This window comes from Pseudonaja textilis, chromosome 11, assembly GCF_049901715.1.
Source record: "Pseudonaja textilis isolate UNSWEBS1 chromosome 11, rPseTex1.2, whole genome shotgun sequence".
In the NCBI taxonomy this organism is placed as follows: domain Eukaryota; kingdom Metazoa; phylum Chordata; class Lepidosauria; order Squamata; family Elapidae; genus Pseudonaja; species Pseudonaja textilis.
Genome location: NC_142000.1, coordinates 4,354,914 through 4,378,924, shown reverse-complemented (window position 1 = coordinate 4,378,924; position 24,011 = coordinate 4,354,914). Strand labels below are relative to the sequence as shown.

The 24,011-nt window shown below is 44.1% G+C and overlaps 1 protein-coding gene across 4 annotated transcripts; it reads left to right on the top strand.

Moving 5' to 3' along the window:
- Nucleotides 1-7,594: 7,594 nt before the first annotated feature.
- Nucleotides 7,595-22,728, top strand: HERPUD1 (homocysteine inducible ER protein with ubiquitin like domain 1). Of its 4 annotated transcripts, none has more exons than XM_026714480.2 (8): nt 7,595-7,824; nt 11,070-11,147; nt 11,261-11,332; nt 12,262-12,386; nt 13,846-13,965; nt 14,912-15,256; nt 16,868-16,982; nt 20,761-22,728. In XM_026714480.2, exons 1-8 carry the CDS (start codon nt 7,672-7,674, stop codon nt 20,920-20,922), a joined length of 1,170 nt encoding a protein of 389 aa, XP_026570265.1. In that variant the 5' UTR covers nt 7,595-7,671; the 3' UTR covers nt 20,923-22,728. The 4 variants fall into 4 exon arrangements, with proteins under 4 accessions (XP_026570265.1, XP_026570264.1, XP_087796602.1 ...); XM_026714479.2 differs by having other exon boundaries at nt 11,258-11,332; XM_087940476.1 differs by lacking the exon at nt 7,595-7,824 and adding an exon at nt 7,831-7,932.
- Nucleotides 22,729-24,011: the final 1,283 nt, after the last annotated feature.

Sequence of the window (24,011 nt, the reverse complement as noted above, 5' to 3'; positions counted from 1 at the left end):
CTCAGAGAGCACCAAGGACCCCCTCCCCATTTCAACCCAGCGCTACCAAAATTCCCGCTCAGTACATCATTTTTATCTCCCTTATGCCTGTCTCCCTATCTTAATGCAGGGCTCTCCCAAAATCTGTCCATAATTTTGTTTACTTGGGGAGTTAAGAAACTGGAGTCCCATTCACCACCCCAAATAAACCTGCTTTGTATAACTCAACGGATTTTAGTTAGAACAATTAATCAGTGGAACAATTTTCCTCCAGAAGTTGTAAATGCTCCAACGCTGGAAGTTTTAAAGAAGATGTTGGATATAACCATTTGTCTGAAGTGGTGTAGGGTTTCCTGCCTAGGCAGAGGGTTGGACTAGAAGACCTCCAAGGTCCCTTCCAACTCTGTTACTTGTTAGGATTCAGTTGTTAGGATTTCAAACACACTGTATTTTTCCAGAGTAACTGAGTCTCAGTCCCATTCAAAATGTGGCCCAATTTTAAATGCCAACCGTGTTGGGCCAGCTAAACCGCTTGATTCAGGCGAGGCCCCTCTGCATTCAACCCCCTGCCCACCGTGGAGGGCAGATGACTCTAGACAACTGAATCCTGGCAAAAGGTGGCTATTGGCAGACAAGAAAGCATCTTGAATGGTTCATATTAATGAAGGATAAGAAATCTTTTTTTCTGGGTCTGTATCTAAAGTGTCTGGCAGTCTGTGTCTTAAAGATTCCCTCAATTTGAACTTAGATAACAGATAATCAGAGTTGGGAAGGGACCTTGTAGGTCATGTAGTCCAACCCCCCGCCCAAGCAGGAGACCCTACACCATTTCTTGAAAGCCTCCAGTGACGAGGAAGCTCTCACAACTTCTGAAGGCAACTTCTGTTCCATGAGTGGATTGCTCTCACTGTCAGAAAGTTTCTCCTTATTTCCAGGTTAAATTTCTTGATTTTTGTTGAACTGTTCGGTTGTCTTCCTCTCCCTCTCCCTCTCCCTCTCCCTCTCCTTCTCCTTCTTCTCCTTCTTCCTCTCCTTCTCCTTCTTCTTCCTCTCCTTCTTCTTCTCCTTCTCCTTCTTCTCCTCCTTCTCCTCACTACTTCCTAGATCTGCTCTCCTTGATGGTCTCCCATCCAATTAATAGCAGATCAAATTTTGCTCAGGTTTTTGGAACTCAGAGACTGGCACTGAATATGCAACAAATGTTTGAAAATTAAAAGCAAAGCCCCTAATTTATATTCACACAACACAGCTAGTCCTCTACTTACAGCAGTTGACTTTGTGACTAAAGTTACAAGGCCACTGAAAAAGTGACTATTCTGACTGCTTTTCACACAATCATTTTAGCATCCCCATGGTCATGTGATCAAAATCATAACCATAAATATCATATGATCATAAATATCATGATCATAAATATGGCAACTGACTCATATTTATGACGGTTGCTGTGCCCAAGGCCACGTGATCCCCTTTTGCAACCTTCTGACAAGCAAAGCCAATGGGGAAGCCTGATTCACTTAATGACTATTACTAACTTATCAATTGCGGTGATTTGCTTAACAACTGTGGCAAGAAAGGGTCGTAAAATGGGACCACAATTCACTTATCAAATGTTTTGCTTAGCAGTGGAAATGTTGGGCTCAATTGTGCTCGTAAGTTGGAGGTCTGCCTCTATAATGCCACACAAACACACACGCTCCCTTTCCTTTTCTAGCTGCTCGTGTGTGAGATCCTCACTGCGTAGCGTGGCTTTTAAAAATCCACTCTCGCAAATTAGCTTCAGGATTGCATCAGCCACTTAACCTGGGCTTCCTCTCTTGCACAATGTGAAACCAGCACCTGATTCTACTGGAAAAAGACTACAAGTCATACAAGGTTGCAAATTACACGCTGCACTTGGAGATGCAGGTAACTGGCTCCAGGTGAATTTCTTCCATAAACCCATAACAATCATATCTCTAGGGCTTGGGATGGCTTCTGAACAACATGCAGCTAAGGCTTTCTGCAATCCTTGCTGTTGGCCAAAATGAAAAAGTCCCCGCTTTTTTTATAATGCCATCAATTTACTGGAGAAGACCATTTTTAAAAAAAACTAGCAGAACTATTATGTTGCTAGGACTGTATTTCTCAATCTTGGCAACTTTGAGGTGTGCTGACTTCAACTCCCAGAATTCCCCAGCCGGCATGCTTTGAGATGGGTGGACTTCAACTCCCAGAATGTACTTATTAGCATTATAATGATCCTTGGGTTTTATTTCTTTTGGGGTTGTTATTATAAAAGCAATTAAAAATAAATTAAAAAGTGGCCTGGCTCTTGCTTCAGCTTAGAATGATGCCATTATTTCAGACTCACCTAACAAGTTCGCTCAACCATTAATTGAATGCCAAGATTCCAAAATATCTTGCTGAAAGTTACTGTTCCGGATTCGTAACATGCCAATACAGATAGAGATCTACAGCCATGCTTCTCAATCTTGGCAAATTGTAGACGCGTGGACTTCATCTCCCAGAATTCCCCAGCCAGACATGCTTTATGCTTAGCCGGGGAATTCTGGGAGTTGAAGTTCACCCATCTTAAAGCATGTTGGCTGGGGAATTCTTAGAATTGAAATCCACTCATCTTAAAGTCATCGAGTTTTGTTTTGTTTTTTAAAAAATACTCTAGACCATGGGAAAAAAACGGCAAGATTTGGAGCCAAGAAGTAGCCAAAAGGACTCTGAACCAGAATCTGCAAAAGTCCAAAACGGGCCCACCGTGTGCAGCATCCCAGCTGAGACAGAGCCCCATCAATCGGTTCCAGGAAGAGAGGATTCTTACGTGCTGGGAGGAGAGAAAAGCCTCCATTTGCTAGCCTTCAGAGAAAAACTTTCAAATGCAAACGAGCTTGGTTCTAATAGTTTGAGCAAAGGAGCTTAAACAACTACTGCAGACGAGAAAACATCTCACTACAAACAAGCCAGATAGGAACATGGAGATAAAAAGGCTGAGGTAGACAGTTATAAATTAAAGTAAACAGAAAATCCTTGTCCGTGTAAAGTGATCTGAAGGTTTCAGATTAAAATAGAACTAGAGGGAACTAGAGATGCGATGGACAGCGTTAGCACGAAGGCGGGAAATCAGGAACAGGCCCTTTGATTTTGTATGATAAAAGAGGGAAAAAATGAATTCGCTCTTTGGTGCTTGTGATCGGTACCAGATTAAGAAAAATGCCAACAGCATTATTTGGGCCATACGAAATGAAGTGACTCCTTGGTAAGATGATTAACTTATGTGGGTAGATCAGGGAAGGACTGATGCTTTTTTTCTTAGTAACCTGGTGTTTCCTCCCCTAGATGGGTGTGTTTGACTGTCTCTCTGTGTGTGCCTCTATGTTTCAATGTCATCCATCCATCCATCCATCCGTTCATTCAAATTTTTATGGCCGCCCAACTCAGTCACTCTGGTCCCTGAGATTGACCTCTTACTTCCACGTCTGAACTGAGAAGGCTCTTCTCATCTTCTCTAATGCTGCATCCAGTTTTGATCACCACGTTACAAAGAAGAAGTTGAGGCTTTGCAAAGAGTGCAGAGAAGAGCCACAAAGATGATTTGGGGCCTGGAGACTAAAATACATGGTGAATTAGATATGGCTAATCTAGAGAAAAGAAGGACCAGAGGTGACATGACAGCAGTCTTCCAATATTTGAGGGGCTGCCACAAAGAAGAGGAGGCTCAACCTATTCTCCAAAGCACTAGAACGCAGCATAAGAAGCAATGGATGGAAACATATCTAGGAGCGATCCAACCTAGAACTAAGGAGAACTTTCCTAACAGTGAGAACAATTAACCAGTGCCTTTAGAAGTTGTAGCTGCTCCGTCAGTGGAGGCTTTTAAGAAGAGACTGAATAGCCACTTTTTGGGAATGGCACAGGGCCGTGATGGCGAACCTATGGCACGCATGCCACAGGGGGCACGCAAAGCCATTTGTGCTGGCACGCGAGTTGCCTCACAGCTGATTTTTGGCCGGTTTGAGGCCTTTTTCGGCCTCCCACAGGCTTGAGGAAGGCTTCTGCAGGCTTTGCAGGCCGAAAACTAGCCCCGTTTCGTCACTTCCTATTTTTCTGAGAATACCAGAAGTGATGAAATGGGGTTAGTTTTCGGCCTGCAAAGTCTGCAGAACCATGTAGAAGCCTTCCTCAAGCCTCTGGGAGGCCGAAAAAGGCCACAAACCAGCCAAAAATCAGCTGTGAGGAGTAGTGCAGGTAAGGGGGTGGCGGGTATTGTGTGTGCATGCATAGGGGGCATGAGGGTGTGTGCATTGCTTTCTGGGTGCTGGCACGTGAGTGCGAGCGTGCAAGCGCGTGCACAATTTTTGGCACAGGAGCCCCAAAAGGTTAGCCACCACTGGTATAGGACCTCCTGTTTGAGCACAGGGTTGGACTAGAAGACCTCCAAGGTCCCTTCCAACTTTGTTATTCTTTCTGCCAAGGGCTCTAATTCTGGTCTTGCAAAAAAGTCCTGCAAGATCTTGCTAGTCTACTAAGAAGGCGGCAAACATTCCATTGTTGCAATCTTCATGTCCTGATAAGATAAAAGGTGTGCAGGCAGCAGCATACCTCCATGGCAACATTCCCTGACAGCATGAGAAATAACCAGAGAGTTGAATTCCATCAACATATGATGGAGGTCTCCTACCCTGGTATGGACTACCAGAATTCCACAGCCATAGCCACTCTAGGAATTGACGTCTGGACCTCTTGCCAAGATTGGAAAACTGTATTAGAGAAGAATACAGGATTTTGCATTTCCTATCATTCAGACACTTGGCAATTGACAGAACTGAACAACAGAGTTGGAAGGGATCTTGGAGATCTTCTAGTCCAACCCCTACTCAGGCAAGAAACTCTCAGGCAAATGGTAATCCAATCCCTTCTTAAAAACTTCCAGTGTTGGAGCATCCACAACTTCTGGAGGCAAGTGGTTCCACTGATTGTTTTAACTGTCAAGAAATTTCTTAGTTATGGGTTGCTTCTGTCCTTGATTAGTTTCCACCCATTGCTTCTTTTCCTTCCCTCAGGTGCTTTGGAGAAGAGCTTGACTCCCTCTTCTTTGGGGCAGCCCCTCAAATATTGGAACACTGCTATCATACCATATTTAGTTCTTCTTTTCATTAGACTAGACATACCCAATTCCAGCAACATATGTTTTAGCCTCCAGCCCCTTAATCATCTTTGTTGCTCTTCTCTGCACTCTTTCCAGAGTCTCAACATGTTGTTTTACATCGTGGCAACCAAAATTGGATACAATATTCCAGGTATGGCCTTACCAAGGTATTATAAAGTGGTATTAACGCTTCATGTGATCTTGATTCTATGCTTCTGTTAATTTAACCTAGGAGTGTGTTGGGTTTTTTGGCAGATAAAGCACACTGCTGGCTCATATGTAAGTGATTGTCCACTGGACTCCAAGATCCCTCTCACAGTTACTACTATTGAGCCAGTATCAGCACCTATACCATACCTGTGCATTTGGTTTTCTTGCCTAAACGTAGAACCTTACTTTTTTCACCATCGAATTTCATTTTGTTAGATAGCGCCCAGTGTTGAAGTCTGTCAAGATTCTTCTGTATCCTAAGCCTCTCTTCTGGAGTGTTGGCTATTCCTGCTTCAGTCTCCATCACGTAAATTCTAAATTTAGTAAGATAAGAATTTCAGAAAACACTACTGTTAGGGTGGAAACTGATAGGATAAAGGTACTTGCATAATATAAGATAACTTCTAAGGTTCTTCTGGATCTCAGTTTCCCAGGAGCCAAATCTCAATTTAAAGACAAAACCTGCCATTTCTTAAAAAGATCTAAGGGCTGCAAAAGTTGCTGCATTCATATTATGCAACATGCAAAGTTGCAAACCCACCATAATACTTTATTATTTATTTGTTTGTCAAGCATGTATTAAGTAACACATATAAGTATAAACTATGCAAGAAATGGATACAAATAAAAAAGGAACATTAGGACAGGGACGATAGGCACAATGGTGCACTTGTGCACGCTCCTTACAAACCTCTTAGGAATGGTGTGAGGTCAGTAGTGGATAGTTTGAGGTTAAAGGAGTGGGGGTTAGAGGATGTAACAACAGAGTCAGGTAGTTCATTCCAGGCATTGACCACTCTGTTGCTGAAGTCATATTTCCTGCAATCGAGTTTGGTGCAGTTTACCTTGAGTTTGTATCTACGGTGTGCTTGTGTATTGTTGAGGTTGAAGCTGAAGTAGTCTTTGATGGGTAGGACATTGCAATGGATAATTTTATGTACTACGCTTTGGTCAGGCCGAAGGCAGCATAGTTCTAAGTTGTCCAAGCCCAAAATTTCCAGCCTGGTGGCGTAAATTATTCTGTTGCAAGTAGAGGAGTGAAGGACTCTTCTCATGAAATATCTCTGGACTTTCTCGATTGTATTAATGTCCAATATGCAGTGTGGGTTCCAGATGTATTCAAGAATTGGTCTAGCAAATGTTTTGTATGCTTTAGTTCAGTGGTTTACAAACTTGGCAACTTTTAAGACTTGTAGATTTCAACTCCCAGAATTCTGGGAGCTGAAGTCCACAAGTCTTAAAGTTGTCAAGGTTGGGGACCCACGGTCAAAAACATCTTTCTTCTTTCTTTCTTTCTTTCTTTCTTTCTTTCTTTCTTTCTTTCTTTTTCTTTCTTTCATTTCTTTCTCTTTCTCTCCTTTTCTTTCTTTCCCTTTCTTTCTTTCTCCTTCCTTCCTTCCTTCCTTCCTTCCTTCCTTCCAGAGAAGGATAGTAGGGCTGCCTGCCCAGGGCTGCCCAATGAGGTATCCCAAGGAGACCCAAAGGCCAGGGAGCAGCCACTTTCACCCCCTCAGCCACTGTTCAGTCATCCGGACTTCAACTCCCAGAATTCCCCTTGCAGCAACCCAGTTGGAGAATTCTGGGAGTTGAAGTCCACAAGTCTTAAAGTTGCCAAGTTTGGGGACCCATGCACAATATTACCAGAGAAGAAGCTACAGAAGGTTAGGTTAACAACTCTTAATGCCTTTTTGGCAATGTTGTCACAGTGGGCTCTGGCCCTTAGATCATTAGAGACGACTACTCCAAGGTCCTTGACAGAGTTTTTAATACAGTTCAATGTGACTGCTTGACACACGCCTCGTTCTGAGGCAATTGGCTGCATCCCCACCACAGGGTACTGAATCACAGGCAACCTAATTTTAGTTCAGCTTCTTGTGGGAACGCAGCAGCAACAGTAAACAACAGTTACGAAATGCGGAAGGCCGCAAAGAGACTGCGGACTTCAACTCCCATCCACCCCCGCCGACCAAGCCAATGGCAAGGAACTGTGGGAGTGGGAGTCCAACAGGTAACGCTGTGCGCCGTGCAACCAACCAAGATCAACGTCCCGCCTCCGGGTTGAGAAGCCTCCTCCCAACGCCCTATCGCGCTTTCCCTTCCGCCCTTTCCCGCCCAGCGGCCTCTCCTTGATAGGTCCACGTCCGGCGCGAGCTCGTCCTGGAGGCCAATCCTCGGCGGCCACAGCGACGTCGCCATAATGCGGGAGGCGTAGCCTGAGCCGCCCGCGAGGCTATAAAAGCGGCCGTCGCCGCTCCTGAGGCCGTTGACGTCGTCGTAGACCGAGGAGGGTTTTTGTGGAGGGGAAGGAAGCGGGAGGATTTTGAGGCCTTTAAAGGAGGATGGAAAGCCGGCAAGCCGAGGAGGTGGACGAGGTGGGCCTCGTCGTCAAGAGCCCCGCGCAGCGGCACCCGGACTTGCTTCTGTCGGCCCGGCGCTCCTGGAGTGTCCGGCGCCTCAAGGCGGAGCTGCGACACCTTCACCCAGATGAGCCGGTGAGCTGTGAAACGCGCATGCGCGCGAGCCTCCTCGGACGGGCGCAGTCTATCCCACTTCGGCTTCCTGGCTGGGGATGGCGTGCCAAGATACTTGCGGGCCTCGGGGTTGGTTTCCAGAGAGGGGCCCGACGACGAAGGCTGGGGTTTGGGGGAAAGAGGGTTTCAAAGCGGCTTTAAGCGCTTTTTCTCCTGACTTGGGGGTCTTTCCCCAGCCCCAGTGTTGGATAGTAGAGCGACGCGGCTGGGGATGATGGGTGTTGTCCCCTTGGAATCCCTTTGACCTTCCTCCAACATGGTGCTGGATTGGGAAGAACCTTGAATCTCCACTCCGCTTGGTCTCCCTTCCCCTTTTCTGTGCTTCGTGATTCGCGCCGGCTCTATGGGGGGGATGGAGTTTCTGAGCAAGTGCAGAGCGCATTTCCTCTGCTGGGTGCAATTCGGAGCGTTCAAAAGCCGCTTTTGAAATGCACTTGATCTTTGCAGGGTTGTGGTTTATCCCAGTGGGTTTCTGAGCATGCACAGAGTGCATTGGCTCTGGTCCCATGATGCAGAGCAAGGATCATTGTTGCATCGGTTTAAAAAAAAAAAATCCCTGTAGTTGCCGATTTATCCCAGGGTCTTTCTGAGAAAATTTCCGGTAGCAATTCTAGGAAGTTGCTTTTCTCCAAAATGGATTTTGTCCTTCCTGTTTGTTGGGGATTTCCTGGTGGTGTCGCATCCCAGAGCTAAGCAGGGTATGAGCCTCTGTGTCAAGGTTTTATCAGCTCCTGGACTTTGGAGCATCCAACAATTTTAAAGGAATTTCTTGTTCATGGCAGTTTCCTGCCTGTACTAGATGTCCTTTATGTATTTTGAACTTTTTCTTTTAAAAAAAATCTGAATAATGGCCAAGGAATTATCCTGATTTTTTTTTTTAAAAAAAACCCTTTTGAGTTAGGTTTGGCTGTTAGAAGGAGTTCCCTTCCAAAAATAATAAAATCTTTGTGTGGGTTTGGCTCTGTGGAGAGAACCGGCAGTGGCCCACTTTTCCTCTGATATTTTCATGGAAATTGTTAATATGGTTTAGAATGATGACATTTTGCGGGGTGTGTTGACGCTTGATGCTTTGGAGAGTGAACAGTTAGTCAGCGGAATGGCTTGCCTCCAGACTTTGTGGATGCTCCCTCACTGGAGGTTTTTAAAGAGATTGGACAGCCTTTTGTACAGCATGGTATAGGCCAGAGTCTTTGCTTGGGTTGGACTGGACGACCTCTGGAGGACCCTTTATGCTATTAATCAGATCCGAACTTTCAATATTTCCTTGTGGTGGCTGGGTGTCTTGCTTTTGAGAAATGTAGCTTTCTAGGGCATGGGGCCAAAGTGAAATAAGTGCCTTTTCCACATCAGCCATCAGTTTATTATAAAACATCACTACTAGATCATCTGAATGGAAAAAGAAATAACATTTTGTCCTCCGTATTCTACATAATTTGATCCCCCAAAAAAAAAAACATCTTCCTGTGAACAACTTCTGTTAATATTCAGAAATTTTGGACTGTTTTTCTAAAGCTAGTGGTTAAAGCAGGAAAAATATAGCTCATGATTGCTTTTTTTGTATCTTTCCTCCCACAAAACAAAATTTTGACACTTATTTGCTTTGCAGAGCAGATGATGCAACTGAGAGCCAACTGCCAGTATTTTCTTTGTTTGAAATTAACTCAGAAGGAGAAGAGAGGTTTCAGTAGAGTTTCATAGTTAATGTTTGTGTATTTCTCTATTTTGGAAACTGTTTCCCCTTTCCTGATACTAACAAGGTTCAATACTTTGGCCATATAATAACAAGGTGAGGCTGGATTGGAATTGCCTGGTGGAACAGCATTGAAAGCAATAAAAGTTTTCATTGCATGCAACAGGGAAGGCAGAGGAATGAGAAGAAAAGATCTTAAAACAATGCAAGAGGTTGTTTTAATACAAAATGTCCCAAGGCTGGGTGGTGCGTGTGACCGTTCCAGGAATTTGAGAAGTTATTTGGTAGCAACGTCATTCCGCAAGGCCACTGATAAGGTAGGCTGGGTGGTGCAGCTCCTTGTTGCCCGTTGCCCATCCGTTTTGGCCTTACATGCCAGCTTAGCGCAGTTGGCCTCTTGAGAACCCTGACCTGCTACAAGGCATGTTGGTTGTACAGTGGTGTGTTAGGATTTGGACCCTTTCTGCTTTGATGTTTAATCTTCCGCCCAAGGATTTTCTTTAGTGAAGTTTGGAGCAGGGAAAATTGAGTTTTACTCTGTCCATGAAACTGTACCAGTGCAGCAAAACCCAAGGTGCAGAACAGCCAGTTCCCCAGGTTGATAGCCTCCACATTTGTGGGTGTGGGAGCTACTTTGAAAGAGTTGTTGGTTGGGAACTGGTAGAAACCAGTCTTTACCTCTAAAATAATGCAGTGAATTTCTAAGGATAGTGCCTTGGCTTAAAGACAAAGCAGGGGTTATCTGAAGGTTTAGAGGCCTATAGAAATCTACTTTCAGCTGCTAATTAGTAATCAAAGAAAAGTGTACGTGACAAACTTTACTGAAAGATGTCAATGATTAAGATAAATGCCTGAAATTTCTGTTGCTAAGTGGGAAATTTGTTAAATTTTGCCTCATTTTATGTCCTTTTGTGCCACAGTTAAGTGAATCACTGAAATTAGTAACTGTTAAGTCAATCTAGCTACCCCATTAGCTTTGTCAGGAAGTCACAAAAGGGGATCATATGAGTCCAGGACGCTGAAACTGTCATAACTATGAGTCAGTGCCAAGCGTCTAAATTTTGATCATGTGGCCATGGGGAGGCTGCAACGGTCATAAGTGTGAAAAACAGTCATTAAGTCACATTTTTCTGTGTGGTTGTAATTTTGAATGGTCACTAAATGAACTGTTGTAAGTCAGATCTCCTGTGGTTTCGTTACTTGCTCCTCCTGTAAACTCTCTTGTGCAATTGGCATTTGTTCTCTTAAGCCTATGGACGAAAGACTAAAATCCCCCTGTGCAGTTCAGCCACAGGGGAAACTACTGGAATCCAGCAGCAATCTCACTCAAAGGGGAAATATTTTCCTTTTCAGGAGTGTCCCAAAGGTCATCGCTCAGCTGGTCGTCCAAAGATCATCTGTTTATAATTTACAACAACAAAAATGCATGCTTGCACATTTACAAGAATGAGGAATCTTGTTCTGGAAAAAAAAGGAAAAAAAAAGATGGTTAAAACTGTTTTTTGTCTCTTCCAAGCCTGAAGATACTCAGAGGTTGATCTACTCTGGAAAGTTGTTGCCCGACCATCTTTTTCTGCAAGAGGTCCTCACCAAGGTACGTGGCGTATGCCCTGCTAGCCTTTTGCTTTCAGCAGTTAACGGAGCATCCGCAAAATGTGCTCCTGGGATCCTTTTTGAAACTTTAATCAATGCTTCCTGTTTCAGCAGGAGGCGGTTCATGCTCTCCACTTGGTGTGCAACTCTAAGAATCTGCCGACGATGCCAGGAACTGACGTGAAGGTATTGAAAAGCGGATGTTTGAGATGTTAGCTTATCACCCGCTTTTGGGATCAGATATTTTGTGATCTGGGCTAGATGTCTATATTGTAACCATCCATTATGGGGATTTTTGGGTGGAGGCGGGGGAAGATGTCCAACAGGGACAGATGATGGCTGGATGTAAGGTCTTCCAGGTGAGCCACCTGAGATGGTTAGGTTTTCTTGACCAACAGTGCTAAAAACAGGGATTTGGGTCTATAGGTTCTCCTGGGACAGTTTCTTAAGCTTGGGGTCTGTAAAGTGGGTGGACTTCAACTCCCAGAATTCCCCAGCCAGGCACATCTTAAGGTTGCCAGGCATGAGAAATAAATGTTCTAGCATGTCAGAAACTGACACGGGGGTGAGCTCACAGAAAGACAGGCATGGTTCCAATTCTGGTTTGTTGATCACAGCGATCCAATTTCCGCGTTATGCAGCCTTAGGAAAGCGTGGCTTCCTGGCTGTGTTTGGCCTAGCGGAACGGGTGAACCCAGCCATGATTCTATAGGTTGAATGGAGACATTGGGGAAGACCAAATTTTATGGTCTTGAGATGTTTTTTTTCCAACAACTAAATTATCCTTTCCTCATTACCTTTGATTTCCCAACACAATGGGGCCGGGGGAACCCAGAGTGGGATGGAGCCCATTAAATGGCTAGTATTGAATGTGTGTTTTTGTTGGAATGGGATGGGTGATTTTATTTTTATATGGTGTTTTTATATCCTTGTAAAGCTGTCTTGAGTTGCCATGTGCGAGTAGGCGGCAATATAAAATTTCTAAATAAATTTTAAATATTGTAAATAAAATAATTTGGTTTAGAGGGCTACTGTGAGAGTCTGACACGGAGGTGAACACTTGGAACCTTTTGAAGCCTGTTTTAAAATGCAGCAGTGAATTTTTGTTGGTTTAGGTGGCTGAAGCCAAGCAGCAGTCCACAGCATTGGGCCAAAATCCCTCGGACCTTCCTGGACCTGCGCCCAGCCAAGAACAGGTTGCCGCAGGCCCACCTGTAACCACAGAGCAAGCTGGCATGAGGTACATTTGAGCATCCAAGTTCTTATTTGGGGGGTGAAAAGCAGAAACCTCTGTGATTTGACGATGAAGATTCTCCGTCAACTAGGTAGAGTTGGCTGGGAATTTGAGTCATAGCAACTGGACTTCTTTTCTTTTTTTGGTTTGAAACCGGTCCCGTTTCTGTGACTCAACTTGCAGTCATCTGTGATTTGAATTCCAGGCTTGGTAACTTTATGGCCACGTAGTTTCCTGGCCTCGGTACAGAAACCTTCTGTTTACTTCTGGGCTGGGTATTTGCTTCTCCAAGCTCTGGGACTTCATCTTTTTATACCCTATCAATGCCTCCGCTGAGTTTCATTCAACCACGTAAGACTCTCAGGGTAGATGGGACTTAGTTTGATTTGTATCCTGCCTATATTATTTTTACAAATAACTCAAGGCAGCTCACGTGTCCAGTACATCACCTCCTAGTTTCCCCACGACAACAAAACTGAAGTTAGTTGGACTGAGAGAGAAGCATTGCCACAAGATCACCCAGCTGGCTTTCATAGCTAAGATGGGACTTGAACTCATGGTCTCCTGCTTTCTAGCCTGGCGCCAGAACTACTACATCAGGGATGTCAAACCGTGGCAACTTGTAAGATTTTTGGATTCCAACTTCCAGAATTCCCCTGTCAGCCATGGTGTCTAGGGAATTGTGCTAGCTGAAGTCTATAAATTGCCAAAGTTGGACTAACCCTGCAATAGACCAGACTGACACTCTCTCTAGACTTAAACCCCTGTGCCGAATTATGAAACACCGCACACCAGCGCCAGAGAATCCATCGGGGTTTTCTGACCAGAGGGCTGTCTACTTTTTATCCTTAGAAGTGGGAGCAAAGAGGGTGGCTCCTAGGCCTCCTTTTTATTGGTTGATGCTCATAGGAAGGTGGAAGAAAAGGAACAGGACAAATTTTCCTTCCTGAGGCCAAAAGCCAAGACCCAAATATCAGTGTTTATGAAATTGGCTAGTATTTTCCTACCGTGAAGGAATGGAACAAGCTGACTGTAATGTTAAATTTTTGTGGGTGAGGGTGGTACATAAATAAATTCTTTGTTGAGAGCTCACAGCAGAGGTCTCCAGGCTTGGCAACTTTAAGACTTGTGGACTCCCAAAATTCTCCCGGACCCAGTTGCCAAACCTCTGAATTTTGATCACGGGACCATGGGGATGCTGCAACAGTAGTCATAAGTGTGGAAAACGGTCATTAAGTCACTTTTTTTCAGTGCTGTTGTAGCTTCGAACCAGTCACTAAACAAACTGTTGGAATTCAAGGACTACCTGTACTTCAGATTTCTGGCGCAAAACAACCCATAGCAAATGATGGGCTGGCTTCACCACCACCACAAAAACAGTCATAAACTTTGGTCTGTTCAGTTATAGTTGTAATGGAAAGATGGTCTGAAATGGCGGCCTTCTGTCTGTTCTCTTCTCCTCCAGCTCTCCGGTGACTCCGCCTCCTTTTCAAGCTATGAGCTCCAGTTATTCATCCTACACCACGTATCACATGTTGCAACTCTGGTTCCATCAGCTCTACACCAGGCAATACTACATGCAATAGTAAGTTTCGTCTTCAATCTTTTTATGTCTGAAGTCACGTGCTAAGCTGTTCGTGGCACACAAAATTCATGGCACATTTTTCAAAATCTTCCAGTTGTACGAAAGCTGTCAATATAGGTGAGCAATGTCAGGTTTTTTTGAGAATACGTGCACTGGCTTTACAATAATCCACCAAAGTTGAGTAAAAAAAAAAAAAGGCAGCTGGATAGAGACAACACACAGAAAAGTAATTTAAAAAAAAATCCAGACTTCATAAATTGGCCCGTGTGGCAAAAAAACTCTTCTTGTGGGCATTTGGACCCAGCAAAACTTTTAGCCACAATTGCAGTAATGCAGAATTTTGCCATTTTCAGTAGGCCAGTGTTTCTCTACCATGTCAATTTTTAAACAAAGTTTTTTTTTAGTTTATAACAGAGGTCTCCCAACTTGGCAACTTTCAAACTTCTGGACTTCCATCTCCCAAAATTTCTCAGCCAGCATAGCTAGCTGAGGAATTCTGGGAGTTGAAGCCCACAAGTCTTAAAGTTGCCAAATTTGGGGACCCCCAAATAATACAAATACAAAAATAAATAGGGAAATAGGGAAGGGAAAGAAAAGGTGAAAAAAAAAAGCCATTGACTTCTGATGCAGTAGAATAAGGCATTAACCTCAACTTCATACTTTTACATAATAGTATAAACTAGCCATTTCTATAACAAGAAATCTGTCTAATTGGTAAAACCCAATTTTACCATGTCAATTTAGAACAGGGGTCTCCAACCTTAGCAACTTTCAGACTTGTGGACTTGAACTCCCAGAATTCCCCAGCCAGCTTTGCTGATTTAGAATACATTTGGATTTCACCAGCTGCTCCACTAATGCTATCAGTACTTGATAGTCACGCCTTTATTTCAGCACGAAGGGAGTGGGTTTTTATGTCCCTTTTCCCCCCCCTCTCTCTCTCCAGCATGGCTGCCAACGCTCATTCGGGGGACTTGTCCTCTGCGCGAAGTTCCCAGGAGATCTCAGTGGCTCCGGTGACCCCTCCAGCTCCTCTCCCTGGTCCTTTTCCTGCCGAAAATGCCCCCGTAGAACAAAATGCTCCCCCTCAAGCCAACCCCGGAGTGAACCAAAACCTGCGCATGAATGCCCAGGGAGGACCCCTCATGGAGGGAGACGAAGAAGTCAACCGCGATTGGCTAGACTGGCTCTATTCGGCAACCCTCTTCTACGTCTTCGTCAACATTGTTTATTTTTACTCCAGTATGAGCCGGTTCCTTTTGGTGATGGCCGGCACCCTCCTCATGTACCTGTGAGTCTGCTTGGAAAGCCGGGTGGGGTGGGGGCGTGTTTCTGCACACAGCTTGAATTACGTACAGGTCGTTAAGGGATGCGGTGGCTCAGTGGCTAAGACGCTGAGCTTGTCGATCAGAAAGGTTGGCAGTTCAGTGGTTTGAATCCCTAGCACCATGTAATGGAGTGAACTCCCATTACTTGTCTCAGCTTCTGGGCAGTTCGAAAGCATGAAAAAAAAAATTCAAATAGAAATATAGGGACCCCTTTGATGGGAAGAAAACAGCGTTCTGTGAGCCTTCAAAGGCGTTTAGTCCTGCCGGCCACATGACCACGGAGACATCTTCGGACAGCGCTGGCTCTTCGGCTTTGTAACAGAGATGAGTACTAGAGCTGGAAATGATGAGCGCGCATGTGCAAGGGGAACCTTTGCCTTTAGCCCTTTTCTTAAGAGTCATTTGTTCAAAGTTACAGCGGCACTGAAAACTGACTTACGACCGTTTTTCACCATTGCAGTATTCCACCCCCCGGTCACGTGATCACAATTTGGATGCTTAGCAATTGGCATTTACACAAGTCAGTCCTGAATTTACAACAGTTCATTGTTTCACCAAAGACGCAACGGCATTTTTCACACAACCGTGGCAGCACCCCCATAGCCATGTGATCAAAATACGGACACTTGGCAACTGATTCATAGTTATGACGGTTGCAGCGACCTCCTGACAAACGAACTCAGTTGGGGAAGCCAGATTCACTTAACAATTGAAGTTAGGTAATTAACTGCGGTGATTCACTTGACAAATATGGCAAGAAAGGATGTAAAATGGGGCAAAATTCATTTCAGTGATGTTCCACTTAGCAGAAGGAATTTTGGGCTCGGTTCTGGACTACCCATATGACAGTTGCAGTGTCCCAAGGTCATGTGATCTCCTTTTGCGACCCACTGATGAGTGAATCTGCCTTCCGTGTTGATTTTGCTAAACAGCTGTATTAATAGCTACACAGCTGCCGTGATTCACTTAACGGTGGCAGGAATGGTTATAAAATGGGGCAAAATTCAATAACTGTCTCACTTGGCCCAAGACAATTTTGGGCTGGATTGTGGTCATAAGTCAAGGACTACCTGTATTTGGAAGGAAATTTACCAGCAAATAGAGATATTTGACTAGGCTGGAAGTCAGGAAGCATGCTGAAAAGGGCAGAGCACTTCTGTGTCCCTGCTGAGAGAATAGGCGAAGGTTCCCCTCGCACATATGTGCCTGTCGTTCCCGGCCCTATGAGAAGAGCCAGCGCTGTCCAAAGAGGTCTCCGTGGTCATGGACTAAACGCTGAAGGCGCACAGAACGCTGTTTCCTTCCCAGCAAAGGGGTCCCTATTTTTCTACTTGCATTTTTACATGCTTTCGAACTGCTAGGTTGGCAGAAGCTGGGACAAGTAACGGGAGCTCACTCTGTTACGTGGTGCTAGGGATTCGAACTGCCGACCTCTCTGATCGACAAGCTCAGCGCCTTAGCCACTGAGCCACCACGTCCCTTGCTGAGAGAATAGATAGGTGCTCAACTAAAAAACAGAAGCTGACTGTCACTCAAGAGGGTTTGCTTCTCTTACCAATGTCTTCTCTTCGCAGGCACCAAGTTGGCTGGTTCCCTTTCAGGCGAAGGGCAGCCCAGCCGCCACCACCACCACCGGACAACGTTCCTGTCCAAGCTGCTGTTAATCAAGATCAGAATAACAATTTGCAAGTAAGTTTCGTGCCAGAGAGCATCCTGAAGCGTTGGCTTTCAGAATGGACCCAGGGTGGAATGCGCTGGTTCAGTGGGGCCTTGCTTCCATGCTAAGTGTGCTTCAGAGTTCAAAGGGTTCACTCCCTTTGGACCACAATTAGGCTCTTCCGGCACATTTCCGGTAAATCCTCCACTTACAACCGTTCATTTAATCATCATTCCATTGATGCAAAATACAGCGGCCCGTATGGTTTTGTGCAGACCTCAGTGTGCACACGTGCGGGAGTTGCCTTGGCTGCCGATTTGCTTCCGGGGTGCAATTCAAGGTCCTGGTTGTCTCCTTTAAAGCCCTTCATGGCTCAGGACCAGGTGATCTGAAGGAGGACGTCTCTTGCCAGTCACATCTTTTAAAAAAAAAAAAGTTTATTTTAACAACAAACAAAACAACATAAAACATATGACATAAAACATAAAAACATCATCCTTCTTCATAAATTTACAAACAGTGTATCGGTTGGTTTACCACTTTTTTTTTTGTGCATCCATTTCCTAAATGCTAATATAATTATATTACATAATAACTCATATTATCAATAATTGTATAACCCAATATCATCACTAAGAAATCATTTATAATTTTATTAACTCATACTTTAATGAGATAACTATAATTTACTTAATTTATTCTGCAATGAATCGTAAGATCATACCAATTCTATCTTAATAAAGTTTTATAAAAATAATATTAAAAAATAAGAATATCATAAGTCTAAATGTTCTATTATTATGTTTTATTATCTAACCATTGATAAAAAAGATCCCAAACTTCATAAAATTGTTTATCTTCTTGTTCTCTAATTTCAAATGTCAATTTACTCATTTCAGCACAATCCAGTATTTTCTTAATAATTTCTTCCTCTGATGGAATTTTCTCACAGTCACATCTACCCAACCCATCAGGGCAGGGAATGCTAAGGGTCCCATCCCCAAGGGAGAGACACCTGGTGGGACCCAGAAGAAGAGCCGCCTCCGTGGTGACTCCCTCTCTCTGGAACATCAGAGTTTAGAATGGCCCCCACTCTGATTCTCTTCCAGAAGGCACTGAAGAAGACCTGGTTCTTCCAGCGGGCCTGGGGAACCCGGAGTGGGATGGAGCCCATCAAATGGCTCGTGTGAGATGCTGGTGGGGGGTGGGGGTGATTTTATTATACATATTTATTTGATTCTTTTTTATTAGTTGTATTGTTTTAAATGGCAATAGAACTTAGACTTATATACCGCTTACAGTGCTTTACAGCCCTCTCCATGCAGTTTACAGAGTCAGCCTCTTGTCCCCAACAATTTGGGTCCTCATATTTTATATTGTCTCGTGTGTGTGTGTGTGTGTGTGTGTGTGTGTGTGTATCTTTGGTTATTCCAGTTTTCTCCCGCGTAAGATTGGAAGTATCTAGGCAACGTTTCAATGAAGTCTCATTCATCATCTTCAGGCTTGCGTCTTCAGCTCTGCAGAGTAGAAAATATATATAGTGGCATTCAGCTCTGTTTGGGTATTTTCCCACATCATTATAGTTGTGCTTTTAAAGTTGTAGCAACATTTCGGCAGAATCTCATCTGCCATCATCAGGTATTGTGTTCGCCTGAGTCAGAATTTGTCAATATAATATAATATAATATAATATATTATATTATATTATAATATATATATATATATATATATATATATATATATATATATATATATATATATAGAGAGAGAGAGAGAGAGAGAGAGAGAGAGAGAGAGAGAGAGAGAGAGAGATATTTATATTCTGTAACCTGCCATGTGCAAATAGGCGGCAACTTAAATTCAATACATAAAGAAATTTGAAGTTACAGCCGCATTGAAAAAAGCGACTTAGGACCGCTTTTCACACTTAAAACTGTTCCAGTATCCCCGTGGTCCCGTAATCAAAATGTGGATGTTTGGCAAGTGGTTCATGTTTATGACATTTGCTCACGTGATCCCCTTTTACGACCTTCTGACAAGCAAAGTCAATGGGGAGGCCAGTTTCACTTATGTTGCTAGCTTAAGAACTGCAGTGATTCCCTTAATAGCAGCAAGAAAGGTTATAAAATGGGCCAAAACTCACTTAGCAACAGAAATTTTAGGCTCAACTGTGGTCTTAAGGATGTAACTGTATGGAAGTGCAGCAACACGGCTGGAAATAGGTTGGGCTGTTTCCCAGGTGGTTTGGCCTTCAGACAGACCTGCTTTGTCTAACTTAATGCGTTTCAGTGTAGAGAACATTGGGAATTAAGTCACTCAGAGTTGTATTGAACCACGAGATGGGCCGCAAATAAATTGGATAAATAAAATTAATCCCCGAACCATCCTTGGAACAGGGAAGCATGGCACAGCCAAAGAGGAACAGAACAAATTGTTCTAGAAAGTTCAATTCCTGGATCATGGCAGGTGTCTGTCCTGTGTCAACTGCCGCTTGATATCCTTGTGTCACTTGGACGATAAACCCAAACAAGAGGCAGCTGCCCCAAAATTGGCTAGTGAAGGTGCTGTACTCTCTTGGAAGTATTTTAGACATTCTATTTAGCGAATAGGTTTATTTGATATATTCATGAGATTTTTATCCCAAAAATGCTTTTTCAGGAGGAGGCAAATGGATTTTCTTGTTTTTCTTTGAAGACGTTTTGCTTCTCATCCAAGAAGCTTCCTCAGAGCTGAAGAAGCTTCTTGGATGAGAAGCGAAACATCTTCAAAGAAAAAGTCCAGCTGCCTCTTGAAAAAGCCCCTTTGGGATAACCATGACCTGAATCTCCATAGACATATTGGTCCCACCTTTCTTACTGTATAAGTAGCTGGAGGTAGCAAATGTATCGAACACTCCTTCCTTCTCTTTTCCTCATAACAACAGCCCTGTGAGGTGGTGTGAGCTGAGAGAAAATGACTGGCCCAGGTTCAGCTGGCCTCATGCCTAAAGCAAGAACTAGAACTCAGTTTCCTGGTTATTGGCCCAGGACCTTAACAACTGATCAAAAACTGGTTGGGTAGCATCACCTTTTATTCTAGGTCATAGTGAAAGTTTATTATTTAAACCACACAGTTGTAGGAGAGCCTGTGGCGCCGAGTTCTTTTCGTCTTAGGAAGAAAACAGTGCCAGAAAAAATACTGATGTTGCTCACCCTGGATCCTGCCAATGTAGTCATTGCAGTATTTAATAATATAGGATGAGAATAATTTCATTAATACCCAGGACATTTGGGGCTGAAGTATCCTTAAAAGATAAGATCACAAGTAGTCCTTAATTTATAACTGTTTAGTGACCATTTAAAGCTATATCGGCACTGAAAAAAGTTTTCCACACAAGTTTCCCCGTGGTCACCTGATCAAAATTCGGATGTTTGGCGACTGATTCATATTTACGACGGTCCCGAGGTTGTATGATCACTTTTTGCAACTTTCTGACAAGCAAAGTCAATTCACTTACTAAGTTAATACTTGCCATGATTTGCTTAGCAACTGTGGCAGAAAAAGGTCATAAAAGTGGGGCAAGACCTACTCAACGGTCTTGCCAGCAATGGACAGTTTGAACTCTGCTCTGGTTGTAACGCACAAGCTACGTTCAGGAAATTGACGATGCTGTAACCATACGCTGCTTGCAGGGATTTTGCCTAAAGTCAACCAAAAGGAGAAGAAAAAAGGTTCCACCTTCAGCCTAGTTAAGCTACGCCAATAGTTGGAGATCGCTGGGAGGAAGTCTCGCCATATAATTACATTTTTGTTTTTTTCCCCTTATCTCAGCAGGAGGAAAACCCAAGAGAACAAAATGAACCGGAGAATTCGGAGGCCGTCGGCGAGAACCAGCCGGCCCCAGCTGTTTCCTTCATGAGCACAGCTTGGCTTTTCTTCAAGACTTTCTTCGCCTCCCTCCTGCCCGAGGGGCCTCCAGCTGTGGCAAACTAACTGGGCCCATAAACTTCCTCTTTCTTCTCCGGACACTAGCTTGAATGTCCCAACGTGGCCAAGGAAGAAGGGTTGGATCAAAGAGAGCGAATGTAGACTTTGAAGCTAAAGGACAGACGTGGCTGGACGTGCAATGAGATGCTAGCTCAGAGCTTCAAGGAAGAGAACCGTAGATCCCCGAAGCCGCCATGGCTTGAGAGCGATGCGAAGTTTTGTACCTCATCTCTCTGGGGCCAAGTGCAAGAGAGGCAGATTCCTACTGACAGGACCACTTGATTCCAGCTAGAGTGGATCCCACACTCGCCTGCGCGGAGTGTGCAATCTTGTGCAACCAGCATATTTAGGAAAAAAAAAAAACGCACAGGGGAAGTTAATGCCAAAAATGAAGAAAAGCTGTGCTTTATAATACCTGACAACACATGTAAAAGAAAAGGTGTAAATAGCTTTTGCACAGAAGGTAACAGTTGAGCCTATTAATACTACCACACAGCGGAAGTGGGCAACCGAGGCCCCCTTACCTCCTGCGGACTTCCATTCCCAGAATTCCTGAGCCATCCATGCTGGGAATTCCGGGAGTCGAAGCCCGCAGATGGTAAAGGAGCCGTAATTTCCCACCCATGTTACACAATATAGCAGAAAGTATTTTCTTAGGCTACAAGCAACGAAGGGGTTTCCTATTTTGCCAATTTAGCAAGTCAACATAAGATGTGGACGCGTGTCTTCGGATAGATCAAATTGCAAATATGACTTCTTTCAAGCAGCTTTCTTTTTTTCAGCAACCTACTTAATCTAGAAGTTCTTTTTGTCATTACATTTCAAACTTAAGACAGAATGGGATTTGTGCAAAAGAAGACTTGTGAACTCTTTCCTTCCTCTCCCCTGTTGTCCTTTCCTCTCTTCCTTCCTTTCCTTCCCATCATGCAGATTTCCAGGCTGATTCCCTGCATGTTAGCCATACATATTGTGAATGAATAGTCCTTTTGGGGATACAGATGTAAAAAAAAAAAAAACCTGGTCTGAATCTGAAGTGGAGTGGTGCATAACTTCATGACACTGGGAAAAGGAGGGATATTTTGTAGGTAACCTTGGCTCCTGAATTGGGACAATCCAAATCCCCAGGTATGGGTTAGAGTGAGTAAGAGGGTTGCCCAAAATTACTGCAGCTGCCCATTTTGCAAATAGACATTTGAACCCAAGCTGTGAGATTTCTAGCATCTTTTGACATTGTGTGGGCCTCTCCCAGCCATGTTGGGAGCCGCAGTATAATTTCAGAATGAGAGCTGAAGTTGATGTGATGATGTGATCTCTTATCGCTCGTGATTGATGCAAATTGTTTAAGTACGGTTGTGATGGCCTCATCTCACTTCTAGATGCTCAGAGTCTCTATGGAGGGGAAAATATTATTCAACACCTGCATTTAACATTTCAGTGCAAGTAAAAGAAAATTCTTCCTTTTGGGTTCTGATTAATTGGTCTGCTTGCAATGCTTAGATTAATTTCCCCCCCCATTTGAACCTCTGCCTGGAACACCCTAGAATTGCATGATTCTTTTTCCAAAGTCATTCTTTTCCACTCAGGGATTATTTTGCATATAAAAACATTTTCCCGTTTCTGCGTTTGGATTTCAGGGTGATGCTGAAATGGTGTGTTTTCGCTATTGTGGATTGTAACCTGGATGCTTTCTGTTTCTACTTAAGATTCATAAGGACAGTCACATGATGGCTGAACTGTTTTTTCTTCTTGTACATTATTAAACAAAGTTTAATATATTACAGCTTAATTTTATTAAACCGAGATTGTTTGCAAGCGTTTGGGAGTTATTGCATTGATCAGACTCCAAAGTTTTTAAGGGGGAAGTTGGCATGTCAGGAAGCAGTGACTTTGTGTATTGGCATCTCCTAATTTTGCACAACTTCATAGGCCAGGCGTGTCTGTGAAGGGGTCCTTAGATCTGGCCTGCCAGGCCATCCTGGAAACTTACATATTGCCCCATAATGCTTTACAACCATCTCAGTTTACAGGGTCAGCTTCTGCCAACAAAAACGGAGCTCGGGAGGCCTCCGTTTTCATTGGCAGAAAGTTGCAGGTTGCAGGAGGCTGTTGAAGCTGAAAACGGAGCCCGGGAATCTTTACGCTGGAAGAGCACTCAGGCCACCACAGGTGCCCCAACCCAAGTGACGTTGAGCTGCCTCCCCACCGCCCAGGTCAAACACAACCCTGATGCGGCCCTCCATGAAATCCAAGTTTGACACCCCTGTCATGGGCAGTCTTAGAAAATCAGGCCTCTCCTCTCACTGCTCTGCTTTTGGAGCAGGCGGTTTGGCAGCCCAGCTGGGAGGGAGAGGGATGGGGGGGACTAGGCAGCTACATTCAGACAAGAGAGAAAACTTTGTGGAGCGCTGCTTATGTGGTTGGCGTGCATGCTGGCCCAGTTGCAAATAGCCACGGCCCTACAGGTTGGGAGGACACACACCCCGCCCTAGGGGGCATGTAAAAATGGTAAAGGAATCCCTGTGGATTTTACTCCTAGTCATTGTTGACTTTAAGGGACGGTGCTCATCTCTGTTTCAAGACCATCAAGCCGGTGCTTTCTGAAGATACTTCTGTGGTCATGTGGCCAGCATGGTGTTACAGAGCACTGTTAGCCTCCCATCAAAGTGGTACCTATTTATTTGCATGTTTTCAGGTTGCTAGGTTGGCAGGAGCTGGGGCGAGGACGGGAGCTCACCCCATCATGTGGTGTTTTGGTCTCAAACTTGGGCTGCCGGCTTTCCAGCTGACAAGCCCAGCTTCTTAACTGTGGAGCCGTTGAGCTGTTCCTCTAGTGGCAGGACAGGAGCAGTAATTTTCCAACTTGGAAGGGTAGAGTAATGATTGAAGCTGGCACGGAAGTGGCAAATCTCGTGCCAAAAAAAGATGTTTTGTAAACAAGACTTGGAAACTAAGCATGGCCATTGAACTGAAGGCAGAAAGTCCTGAATGATGAAGACATAGATTTGGAACTAACACATAAAAGGTTGGATCTTGGGTGTTTTCATGTGAAGAACCTCTTCTGAGCATGGCTTCCAAATTCTGTTTGATAAATCTAC